The sequence below is a fragment of the Callorhinus ursinus genome, unplaced genomic scaffold, assembly GCF_003265705.2.
Source record: "Callorhinus ursinus isolate GAN/ISIS: 27379988/994484 unplaced genomic scaffold, GSC_fseal_2.0 scaffold8, whole genome shotgun sequence".
Classification (NCBI taxonomy): Eukaryota; Metazoa; Chordata; class Mammalia; order Carnivora; family Otariidae; genus Callorhinus; species Callorhinus ursinus.
In genome coordinates, this window is record NW_027397070.1 from 47,434,845 (window position 1) to 47,447,651 (window position 12,807).

General features: G+C 40.9%; 1 protein-coding gene and 1 long non-coding RNA gene across 27 annotated transcripts in view; one reads left to right on the forward strand and one right to left on the reverse strand.

The window, feature by feature from the left end:
* The window catches only part of TTLL5 (tubulin tyrosine ligase like 5), a 276,644-nt gene that overhangs the window by 22,349 nt on the left and 241,488 nt on the right, over positions 1 to 12,807 (forward strand). For 23 of the 26 annotated variants that reach the window (XM_073895591.1, XM_073895597.1, XM_073895596.1 and 20 more), the window contains 2 exons: positions 5,534 to 5,664; positions 10,846 to 10,928. In XM_073895591.1, the coding sequence (XP_073751692.1) occupies positions 5,534 to 5,664; positions 10,846 to 10,928 (214 nt within the window). Of the gene's footprint in view, positions 1 to 4,692; positions 5,231 to 5,533; positions 5,665 to 10,845; positions 10,929 to 12,807 lie in introns of those variants that run through there. The other 3 variants (XM_073895599.1, XM_073895609.1, XM_073895605.1) reach the window with 2 other exon arrangements.
* The window catches only part of LOC141373285 (uncharacterized), a 16,314-nt gene continuing 10,583 nt past the window's right edge, over positions 7,077 to 12,807 (reverse strand). The window contains exons 2-3 of the long non-coding RNA XR_012379084.1: positions 8,085 to 8,198; positions 7,077 to 7,255 (exon numbers count right to left, since the gene is read on the reverse strand). This is a non-coding gene — a long non-coding RNA (uncharacterized lncRNA). The remainder of the gene's footprint in view (positions 7,256 to 8,084; positions 8,199 to 12,807) is intronic.

Here is a 12,807-nt window from a genome sequence, read left to right on the forward strand (position 1 = left end):
GATTGAAGTGAATCAGATGCATCTATTTTCAACAGGCATTTAAAGAGTCCTTGAAATAGCCCACACTAGAGTCTGCATTCCAAATTCATGTTGGTAGTATATTCTTTATTTTAATAGTTTCTGAAATACTCCCGTAGGTGTATAGGAATTCTCTCTCAGTTTAGACTCATCAGTATTAATAAATTTGATCCTATCTTTTCTTGAGTGCTGCTTGAATGTACTACCCTTGCGTGTTCGAGCACATTAACAACCCGTTATTTAGATGCACTGTGTCTCGTGGCTTCTGCTTTGTTTCTCCTGTTTGCATCCAAAGACTTGAACTCACGTGCAAGAGGAATTCAAGTACTTCAAATGTTTCTAATATGATTGTCAACTCTTTCTTTTTTTTTTTAAGATTGTTTATTTATTTGACAGAGAGAGACACAGCGAGAGAGGGAACACAAGCAGGGGGAGTGGGAGAGGGAGAAGCAGGCTTCCCGCTGAGCAGGGAGCCCAATGCAGGGCTTGATCCCAGGACCCTGGGATCATGAACTGAGCCAAAGGCAGATTCTTAACAACTGAGCCATCCAGACGCCCCTGTCAACTCTTTCTTAATACGATTTTTTAACTTTTTATTTTAAGTAATTTTAGACTGCTAGAAAAGTTGTAAAAATATTATAGTACTCTGTATCCTTTACCTTGTTCTTCTGACATTAACATCAGTTATAAACATGGCATAATTATCAAAATGGAGACTTTAACATTGGTGTAACGTACATTTTAATCAAAATTTATAATATTTATGGTGTTTTGATGAATTGTGTACTACAATAGTTGCAATGATAGTCAGTCCAGTATAAGTAGTTTATAGCCGAATGATCCCAGGAAATTTAAAAATAATGCATATTAATTGACATGCATATTTTATTATAGAGAAGGTATGCTATGATATAAAAGACCTGCAAGCATTAAATATGTTCTATGAGGCTAAGCCATTCTTTGGGGGAAATGGCATGGAAGAAGTAAAAGCAAGGGTGATTGGGAGATAATTCCTGGGTGGGAGTATGAAGGAGGCTTTTGGGGTGCTCACACAGGTGACCAAAATTCATCATGCTTTGCATTTGTGATTTGTATACTATTCTGCATGTATATTACCTTCAGTAAAAAGTATATTTTATAAAGTGAAAACGTTACTGACAGAAAAGAGCTTTCTCTTTGATAATATTTTTAAAATGTATGCTGGCTGTTGAATCCTGATGTTATTTAGGTTCCCTGGAATATACTTAAAAGGGTAGTGTTAGGGTTTTATTTTAAAACAATATTTATCATTCATTGGCTCATTTGGGACAATTTAAGTTTTGGTTTTTTTTAAGATTTTATTAGAGAGAGAGAGTGAGCAAGAGGGAACACAAGCAGGGGGAGCGGGAGAGGGAGGAGCAGACTCCCCACCCAGCAGGGAGCCTGACGTGGGGCTCGATCCCAGGACCCTGGGATCATGACCCGAGCCGAAGGCAGATGCTTAACCGACCGAGCCACCCAGGCGCCCCAATTTAAGTTTTTGATGAAGAATCTTAGATGTCAATTAAAAGATACATAGTTTCCCACAATTTGCATAGGGAGCATCAAGCAAAAGGAGTTGCTTGATGCTCCCTCTGCAAATTGCGGACCGCTAGGACTGGGCCTCTGTAGGAGAATGCAGAGAATGCACCCTTTTTCTTGTCCTCCCGTCATTATTTCTAACTGATGATAAACATCACTGGGGATCCTTTTTAAAAACATACAATCACAGATCCCATTGCAGATTCAAGGTGTATATTTAAAAAGTACGTTCTACTGGGTGATGGGTGTCAAGGAGGGCACGTGTTGTGATGAGCACTAGGTGTTAGATGCAGGTAATGAATCGTTGAATACTGTATCAAAGACTAATGATGTACTCTCTGTTGGCTAACTGAACATAATAAAACAAATAAAAAACTAAAAAGTACCTTCTAGGTGCTTCATCTTCCTAGGTCAGTATATACCTAGAAAGCTATATATTTAAAAAGCACTAAGGTGATTTATATCTGGGAAGTTTGGAAATTACTATTCTAGGCTAAATCAGCATTATAGTGTAGACCATCTGTACCAAAATCACCTGGGACACTTGTATAAAATGCAGAACCCTGGACTATTCCAGAATTTTGAGAGACGGGGCCAAGGAACAATAATTTTAAAGAAACTTTCTAGATGATTCTCATCTAAAATTTAAGGACCTCTGCTCTACATTTATGAAGAGGACAGTGGGTTTGTGATACCTAGACTTGTCAAAGCTACCTTTGAATTTAAGAAATCATAGTGAAAAATTAGAACCGAGGTACAGACACAGTAAGTTTTTAGTGGTTACAGCAAAGATTCTTAGGTGGTTTTTATTTATTTGTTTATTTATTTTTAAAGATTTTATTTATTTGACAGAGAGAGACCCAGCGAGAGAGGGAACACAAACGGGGAGTGGGAGAGGGAGAAGCGGGCTTCCTGCTGAGCAGAGAGTCCGATGTGAGGCTTGATCCCAGGACCCCGGGATCATGACCCGAGCCGAAGGCAGACGCTTAACGACTGAGCCACCCAGGCGCCCCTTAGATGGTTTTTAAATAGTGGAACAAACCATGACTAGAAACCAATACTGGAACTCATGAGTCCAGTTGAGGCTAACTGAAGTGCCTGTTTGTAGTACTCCAGAACATACTGCCTGATAGGTGGCAGTTACTGCCTGAAGTTTATGGTGATCATTTCCTTGCTTTTCTTTAAAATTTTATCTTTTACGTATCCGTCTTCTAATGATGTAAATTTAGTTGTCAGTGGGATTCTTAACCTAGTGACCTGGGACTTTACTCCAATAGGCCCACTGTAGTCCAAAATTAAGGTCTATCTTGGACGCTATGTAGGAGAAACATATCAGACCCTTGTACTTGTTTTACTAATGATGATGTGAGTTCCGTATAGCTATATGAGAGGTTGGACAATTATTGCTGTTAAATATGAGGAAGGTAGCCACATCTTTTATTTTCCTGAATGGTACTGTTTTCAAGTATGCTAACCTTTGCTCAGGCCATGTTTCTCAGAAGGTCATATCCCCTAGATAGCTTTGTGTAAAAATTCCCAGAATGCTTTGGGTTTAGAACTTGTTAGTGGGGGTACTAGTGTCTTTTCATTATTTGGGTAATCTAGATTTTTTTTGTACTATTAAAGAATTGTGATTCAATTAACATACAACATGTAGTGTTCCTAAAATGTTTCATAATGATTTTTAGTAGTGAATAGTCACAGGCTGCTGATGAAGCTAGAATTGATTTGATGTATTTGGTTTTTGGACCTAGAGAATTTGAATATATTTATCAAAAGTCAAACTTAGAACGCTGTCTTTTTTGCTTGTTTATATTTGAAGTCTGTTTTAGAATAGATTTTATACTCATAAAACCCATTTGGCAAAAAGAATCAGATTTAAATATGTGTAAAATGTAAAAATTCTAGAAGAAAATATAGGAGGAAATCTTTATGTGCTTGGATTTAGTAAAAGATTTCTTAGACATAACAGTAAATGCACAATCCATAGGAGAAAGATGTTGATAAATTGGATTTTCTCAAGATTTAAGATGTCTGCTCTTTGAAAGACATTGTTAAGAAAATGAAAAGATAAGCCACAGACTGGGAGAAGATATTTGCAAAACACATATCTCATAAGGAATTTGTATCCAGAATGTATAGTGAACTCTCAAAACTCAATAATAAACAAATAGCCCTTTTTTTTCCCCAAAATAGCCTAAAAATATTTGAACAGATATTTCACCGAAGAAGATAGACATGAAAAGATGTTCCACATCAGTAGTCAGTAGTGGAATGAGAAATAAAACCACTTGAGGTTGGGGCCCCTGGGTGGCTCAGTTGGTTAAGTGACTGCCTTCGGCTCAGGTCATGATCCCAGCGTCCTGGGATCAAGCCCCGCATCGGGCTCCCTGCTGGGCAGGGGGCCTGCTTCTCCCTCTCCCTCTGCCGCTCCCACTTCTTGTGCTCTCCTGCTCTCTCTCTGTCAAATAAATAAATAAAATCTTTAAAAATACAAAAAAAACGCTTGAGGTACTACTGCCTACCTGTTGGAATGGCTAAAAACAAGACAGAAAAACCAGACAACACCAAGTGCTGGTCAGGATGCAGTGCAATGGAACGCGGAAACTTTGCCAGTGGGAAATGCAAAACGGTACAGGCACTTTCGGTCATAGTTGCTTATAAAGTTAAATAATACTTACACACGTGTTAGTGTTAAAACATGTCCAAATTCCTTGACATTGCCTTTGAAAAGTTGAGCTTAATTTCTCTGTTCTTGGTTGTGAGCTAGCCTTTGTGACTTCTAATGAATAGAATGTGGCAGAAGCGACAGTGTGTCACTTCTGAGACTATGCCATTAAAGACATTGCAGCTTCTTCCTTGTTCCCTTTCCCTCTTGAATCGCCTGATCTAGGAGAAACCAGCTGTCATGTCACGAAGACACTCAGTCAGCCTTACAGAAGAATTCACATGGGAAGGAACTGAGGCTTCTTGCCAACAACCAGCCCCATGCGAGAGAGCTATTTGTCAAGTCAGTCCTTCAGCCCCAGTTGAGCCTGATGACCACAGCTCTGGTCAGCGTCTTGACTGTAGCCTCATGAGAGACCCTTGGATAAAACTACCCAGCCCTGCTACCCCCACATTTCTGACCCACAGAAACTATAAGAAAGAATATGTTTATCATTGTTTTGAGCTGTAGTGTTCTGGCAGTAATCTATAATGCAGCAATAGATAACTAATGGAACTTACTAAACAATCTTGCTGAACTTGGCAGTCTCATTCCTGGAGAGATCGAAACTTATGTCCACACAAAAACTTATGTTCTTACAAAAGAATGTATGTAATGCTTTTAGTGATTTTATTCATAATCTTCAAAAACTGGAAAAAGCTTACATGTCCATCAACTGGTAAATGGATAAAGAAACTGCAGTCTATCGGAGCAATGGATTACTACTGAGCCCTGAAAAGTAGTGAAATCCTGATGCAGGCAGCAACAAGGATGAATCTCACTTGTTGCTGGTCTCGGGAAAAGGAGCCAGTCTCAAAAGGACACGTATATATGATTCCATGAACTTGACTTTCTGGAAAAGGCAAAATTAGAGGGACAGGAAACAGATGAATGCTTGCCAGGGCCTGGAGGTGATTGGAAGGGTTGACTTCAAAGGGACTGGAGGTAACTTTTTGGGACGCTGGTGCTGTTCATGGTGGTGATTATATAATTGCATATGTTTGTTCAAACTCATAGAATTATACACTAAAAAGTATGTCAATTATACCTCGGTGAATAAATCTGCCCAGAGAAATCCATTTTATGAAAATGATTACTAAACTCTGGGGTTGACAAAATGGTCGATCTAATGTAATCCAGTCCTCGGTACGTGTTCTAGCTCCGAACTATGAGCTCTGTAGTATGTGATAACACAGGAAAACCTCAGAGTCAGACTTTACTGAAATGGAAAACTTTTATGATTTTTAGGTCCTATGAACTAACCCGGAAAGACCGACTATACAAAAACATCATTCGAATGCAGCATACACACGGGTTCAAGGCTTTTCACATCCTCCCTCAGACCTTCCTTCTGCCAGCCGAGTATGCGGAATTCTGTAGTAAGTGCTTGGCTGCAAACGCCCCGACCCTCTGCAACTGGGCTCAGGGCAGACTTACCCCAAGGACTAGCTTGAGTCAGTAACTAATTAGAGCTTTTCAAATCCTTAAAACTGTGTTTCTTTAGTAAAATGGCTGGAGGGATAACTTTATTTTTTTTTTATTTATTTTTATTTTTTAAAGATTTTATTCATTTATTTGAGAGAGAGAGAGAGGTAGACAGCACAAGAGGGGGAGGGTCAGAGGGAGCAGCAGACTCCCCACTGAGCAGGGAGCCAGATGTGGGCCTTGATCCCGGGACTCCGGGATCATGACCTGAGCCGAAGGCAGCTGCTTAACTGACTGAGCCACCCAGGCGCCCCTGGAGGGATAACTTTAAACCTATTTTTATTCTGATTGTGTCCCTGTAGGTTTATTTTTAGTAAGCTTGTTGCTGTCGTTTCTAGAAGGATACATTCGTGTCATACACCTGTGCCCCTGTCTGGTACAGAAAGTTTCTTCACTGGCAGGACTTAGTGCCTATGTAAGGATGTATATACTCCTGCACTTGAACTCTGTGTGCTTCCTTTCTGGTGTCTGTTTTTTGCTAGCCGTTTAAGGAATATTCCTGTCACCTCAATTTCTCGACTTACGTGACTTACAAAGCACAAGTATCACACGTTTTTAGTGTGAGGGTTTAGAGGTACCAGTTAGTCACACTCTCACTGGGAGTTCAGACTAATTGAAGAGTACAGGTGTTATTAGCCAAATAGGGATCTAAATGTCAGCTATCTTGCTGGTAAAACTAGGTAGGAACATGTGGCTTGTTTCCCAGTCTCAATGGAAGCTTCTTATTTCTTTTGCCTTGAAGTCAACTATCTTCCCCAGGTCCAAGTAGACGAAATGGACTATTTCAGACTTTCCTCCCTGGGGGCAGAGCCTGAGTCAGTAGGCGTGGTGCACAAAGAGGTGTGAGTACAAAGAAGGTGGGAGGCAGGGCTTTTGTGAGAGTTTGAAAAATAATAATAATAAAAGCTAACATGGAACGAACATTTCCTTTCTGTTAGGCCCTCTTCTAAGTGGCATTTCTACTCTGAGGTAGGTACCGTTGTTATTCCCAGTTTTACAGATGAAGAGGTACTGAGAGGTCAGGAGCTTTCTGTAAGTTATGTAGCTTGCAAATGGTGGTTCAGACTCTGCAGTTTGGCTTCAGAGGCCATGCTCTTCACCACCGGGCCTTACTGCTTCAAGACCCAGAGCCGTGCGTGCATAGTGTCTATTTCCCGGTATCACCAGTGAGAGAGGCCTCTTCTCTGAGGAGGGTCTGGGAGGACAGACACATAGATATCTATCTTCTCAGTAAGTCCAAGAGAGAGACTTCCTGTTTTAGGAAGCATGGAGAGAGGAAGAGAAAGTTCTCTCTAGACTTCCTGACTTGTGGTTTTCTTAACCTGTTAGACTTAACAGTCTGGTCTGGTTGCCCATTGGGGTGTTCATCCTCTGGGATTTCCGTCATCAGGATCTCCTGCTTCACCTTGGTGAGGCCATTTCTCCGATAGCGCTCATTGTTCCAGCTGGGACCATTGACAGTTCAGTGTTTGCCCACAGAAGGCTCTGAAATGGGTTAGAAGAGACTATTAATTAAATGAATTAAGTTCAAAGCTACAGTGCACTCAAAGCTGAAAACTTAGTTACAAATTTTTGTTATGTGACTTTAGCCAAATTACTTAAACCACTCTGTGCCTTAGCTTCCTCCTCTGTAAAATGGGATTATTACTAGTACTGACCTTATAGTGCTGTTGGGATGTTTAAATAGATTAATACACGGAAAGCACTTGGAATGGTACCCTGATAGGTGTTTAATAAATGTTCAGTATAAACTCCTTATTTCGAGTTATGTTGAGATGTATTGTTATGTAATAAAAGTAAAAAATTATGCAATAAGCCAACATGATAGCATAAAAATACTTCAACTAACGTGTTAGCAGCGTGTCCCAGATATGAACTCCTCCTGTTAAATTCTACATTAATTCCCTGTTGAAGTCTACAGGAATCTGAGATGAAAATTCCCTTTGTCCTCTCTCTGCTATTTCTTATTCTCCTGTTCTCCCTTTGGAGGCAGGCTGGGAGGTGGGGATGCTCCTTCAGATGATTGGATAGAGTTAGGGTTCCTCCATCAGTTCAAACATGACCTGCCTTTCAGTAGGATTGCTTCTTTAGTGTATTATTCAAACGTGTGTGTGTTCTACTTTTTAACAAAAATGAATTCAATGAATTCAAAAATGAATTCAAAAGGTCAACAGAACACACGGAATTAATACAGCCATAACTCAAAGCCACCACGTTTAGCCCCAGGGCAGTTACTAGAGGCAAATAGTGTTCCTCAGCCCCCCAAACAAATCACTTACTGATGTCATCACCAAAGACCACAGCAGGGACTTACCGTGTTTGTGGAAAAGGGGGGACAGGGAAGATGTGATAGTAAAAAGGAGTCCCTTGGTTTCAGTCTTGTCAGGATGCCAGTCATTCTTTGCCAGTTGTCCAGAGTCCATGACCTCTAAGCGAAAATTCATTTGGGGGAGATCCAACATTGTTAGGTTAGTTGCATTGCTAAGGTTACACATTAGGGGAGAAACCCATCTATTTGTACCACTTCCTTTTTCAAAGAGACGTTCCTCCTCTTCATAAAGTCTGTTTTAAGTTCTCTTCCTTTGGTGTCCACCTAGCACATTATAACCCAGAAATTCCATTTTCTCCATGACTCTTGCGTTCCTGTCCCTCCTTGGCTCACTTGAGTGTGGGCAATAGGAGATTTTTGAGAAAGAAAGGGACACAAACAGGTTAGACTTTAGAAAAATAACTGTGTGAAATGAATTGGAGGGAGCAAGGGGAAGAATACGGTGATCACTTGTAAGGTTATTACGGTAATCTAGATAAGAAGTGTAGTTGGACTGAACTAGGTAGCTAGAATAGAAAAGAGGGAGTGGAAAGAGTGGTAGAATAAAGTGTGCCAACCGGCTGTGAGTAGTGAGGCAGGGGTCAAAGATGGCTCCACAGGTGTGAATCTGAGAAGCTAGGGGAATCAGCATGTCTTTAACCAGAGAGTATAACCAGGACCGTAAAGGAAGAGCTATTGAAAGGGATGAGGAGTGTGAAATTTGGGACCGGGTATGGATTTGAGGCTTCCGTGTGGTGATTTGCAGGCAGTTGTAAAGGTAGAGTTGAATTCTGAGCAAAGGTAGTAGATTCTGGAAGTTGCCGGTTTAGAGGAAGATGTGGATCATAAGGAGGGAAAAAGAGAAGAGGCACCCCAGAGAGGAGCGCGAGCTTGAAGATACGAACAAGGGAACGGCTCCCAGAGGAGACAGGAGAGGGTTAAATGAAGAACAGACGTGTGGAAAGATGCTCAACATCACTTATCATCAGGGAAATGCAAATCAAAACCACAATGAGATGTCGCCTCACACCTGGCAGAATGTCTAGTATCAAAAAGACAGGAAATGGCAAGTATTGGTGAGGATGTGGAGGAAAGGGAGCCCTTGTGTGCTGTTGGTGGGAAAGTAAATTGGTGCAGCCACTATGGAAAACAGTGTAGAGGTTCCTGAAAAAATTAAAATAGAAATATCGTATGACCCAGCAATTCCACTTCTTGGTATTTACTGGAAGAAAATGAAAACACTAATTGAAAAAGATATTTGCAGTCCTGTGCTTATTGCTGCATTATTTACAATAGCCGAATTCTGGAAGCAACCTAAGTGTCCATCAATGGATGATGGATAAAGATGTGGTATATAGTCACAATGGAATATGATTCTGCCGTAAAAAGAATGAAATCTTGCCATTTATGACAACATGGATGGACCTAGAGGATATTGCACTAAGTGAAATAAGTTAGAGAAAGACAAATACCGTATGATTTCACTTACGTGTGGAATCCTAAAAGACAAGACAGATGGATAAGCAAAAATGAAAAGACTCCTCAATACGGAGAACACACTGCTGGCTGTCAGAGGGGAGGCGGCTGTGGGGGAGGGGGTGAAATAGGTGAAGGGCAGTAAGAGGTGCAGGCTTCCGGTTATAAAATAAGTAAGTCCACAGAGATGAAAACTACAGCGTAGGGAATGCACTCAATATTGTAATAACTCCGTGTGGTGACAGCTGGTAACTCGCTCATTGTGCTATTTCATAACGTATATAAATGTTGAGTCACCATATTGCACAAAAAAAAGAAGTAAAGGGCACCTTTTAATCCCTTGGAAATTACTGTCCTCTTGTGCCACTTGCACATGGTTTGACACAAGGCGACTTTTTTCTGACAAGCTAAGAGAAATCGCTTAAGGAACATTATCATTTCAGGTGATCTAGTGTTTGACCCCCATTGGCCCTGTCTGCAGCGTGAGCCTCTGGAGGGCCTTTGGTTGATGGAGGCGAGAATCTCAAAAGATTCCTGAAGGCCGTTTGTGATAGTCCTAGACTAACATCAGAGAGTTGCCTTATTTTGTTTTCATCCTCTCACTCAAGAGAGAGGGGAAATGGTGGAAGAAATGTGTGATTTTGCTGTCTCCTCCTTCTTCCTTTCCTTGCCCCTCTCTGTTTTTGTGTTCATTTTTGAAGCCAGTTCAAAAATACAGGTACGTTAGCCGTGCTGCCGTCCACTTAAGAAATGTGGAAAATGCTGGGAGGGAGGGGGTGGCTGGGTGACAGACAGTGGGTAGGGTATGTGCTATGGTGAGCGCTGTGAATTGTGCAAGACTGTTGAATCACAGATCTGTACTTCTGAAACAAATAATGCAATATATGTTAAGAAAAAAAAAAGAAGAAGAAGAGAGCAGGAGGGGAAGAATGAAGGGGAGTAAGTCGGAGGGGGAGTGAACCATGAGAGGCGATGGACTCTGAAAAACAAACTGAGGGTTCTAGAGGGGAGGGGGTAGGGGGATGGGTTAGCCTGGTGATGGGTATTATTAAAGAGGGCACGTTCTGCGTGGAGCACTGGGTGTTATATGCAAACAATGAATCATGGAACACTACGTCAAAAACTAATGATGTATGGTGATTAACATAACAATAAAAATTTAAAAAATGTGGAAAATGCTTTGGGTGTCTGAGTGGATAACCATTGTTGAAATTTAAGATGATAAGCTCTTGTCCCTTCTTTCTCTTTGTTTCTCTCTGTCTCCCTTTTAATCTCCCAATATTTTGAGCAGATTCATATTCAAAGGACCGGGGACCTTGGATAGTAAAACCAGTGGCCTCTTCCAGGGGGCGGGGCGTCTACCTGATCAACAATGTAAGTATGCAGCAGGTGGCACCCTGTCTTCTTCTTCCTCTTTTTTTTTTTTTTTTTTTTTTAAGTAAGCTTTACACCCAACGTGGGGCTTGAACTCACGATCCCAAGATCAGGAGTCAGTCACATGCTCCACCGACTGAGCCAGCCAGGCGCCCCCTCACCTTGTCTTCTTATTGGTTCTTCCCTGTTTCACCCTTTGTCCTAGCTACTAATATGATTTTTTTTTTTTTCCGTTAAGAATAGGTGTTCCCTTCTGAAATCTGCATTCAGACATGAGAGTTGAGGGTGGATATGAGTTGGCTACTATTCGTCTTACTCTGGCAGTAACCTCTTCCTATGCCGGCAGTTCCTCTGTGGCTAAAAAGTCACTCGATCAAATGTTAGGGAAGAGCATCCTTTGGTGTCAGCAGAAAAGAGGTTCCTTTTCTACTTCTGGCATATTGTCAGATTAATTCTTCAGTGTTAAGCATTAATTGGTAACATATACATTTAGTTTCTGTCGTGAGCAGAATTGTGGTTGATCTCCTGCCCTCGAGATCATTAAGGAAATTAACCTGTTTGGTATGGCATCCTTGATGCTGTTTCTGCATCTCCCTCCCTCCTCCTCCTTCCCCCTCCTCCCTCCTCCTCATCCCCTTATTTTTTTTCAAAAGTTATCAGTATCTTGATTCTTTACAAAATCCTCATTAGAAGTGGTGTGTAAGTTGAACACATATACAGAGTAAATAAAATAAAATCTCAACCCCAGTCTTACTTCCTAGACTTTTAACAGTGGTTTGTAACCTAATACAGTTGATTTATGTTTCTTTTCTTGACTTTACAAAGTCCCAGTTTGATGTGTATTGAATTCACATCACCTCCTGCCCTCCCTTCCACATTTCAGGTCTAAGTTTGATGACTTTTTATTATTTTTGTATTTCAAAAGTTTATAAAATTGTACTGTCTTCAATAACTGATTCCATTTCTCTCCTTTATAAGTTGAATAAAAAATTTAAACTCAATAGTAACCTCACAGCTTTGGAATTCTGAAAAAAAACTCTTTAAGTTTTATTTATTGAAGTAATCTCTATACCCAGTGTGGGGCTCAAACTCATGACCCCCAAGACCAAGAGTCACATGCTTCTCCAGCTGAGCTAGCCAGGCACCCCTGGACTTCTGAAGTTGAACCACTATTTCACTTTGGGTCTTTCTCATTCTCACTCCTGGACATTTGGTCAGCCCTTTCAGTCTGGAAACTAGTGTTTTTCTTTGGTTCAGGGAAAATTATCCCGAACCTTTGTTCCTGCCTTTGTTTCTGCTTCTAGACCTCTTTTTTGAGGTATTTTGGGTCTTTCCTTTATGTCAGCTTTTCTCTGATACCAACTTCCCTGTTCTCTCCCATCTTGATCTTTCTGGATCGCCAGCTTGAGCTTTATCCAGTTTAATATTCATTTGATCTACTGTATCTCTCTTTTGGCTCTTATAGTTTGTAGGAACCCTTACTTTGTGTTTGCCCCCCCCTTTTTTTTAATTAAAAAAAGCCTGTTGCATAATGGATTGATGGATGCACTTTGCCTATTGGTCTTAGTGAGGATATCAGTTGAAAGTTTTTTAAAAGTTCTCCTTTGTTTCGTGAATTTTCTTGGGATTGTCTTTTCTCCCCCCTGCTGTTGGGTTTTCTCAGTTTCGGTGACCTTGGGTGTATTTGTGAACTAAAGGCTAGACTGACTGAAATTGACAGCTGGCCTGGGTTTCAGGTACTGTTGTATAGGACTGATTCCCGAGTAGTTTCTCCCTGGACAGAAGGCTAACTCAGTTTTATGCAAGGGCAAATGGTGTTGACTGACAAGCTGCGCCTCAGGTGGATGTGAGTGAGGAGCATGCTTCTTCCTGCCCCCCT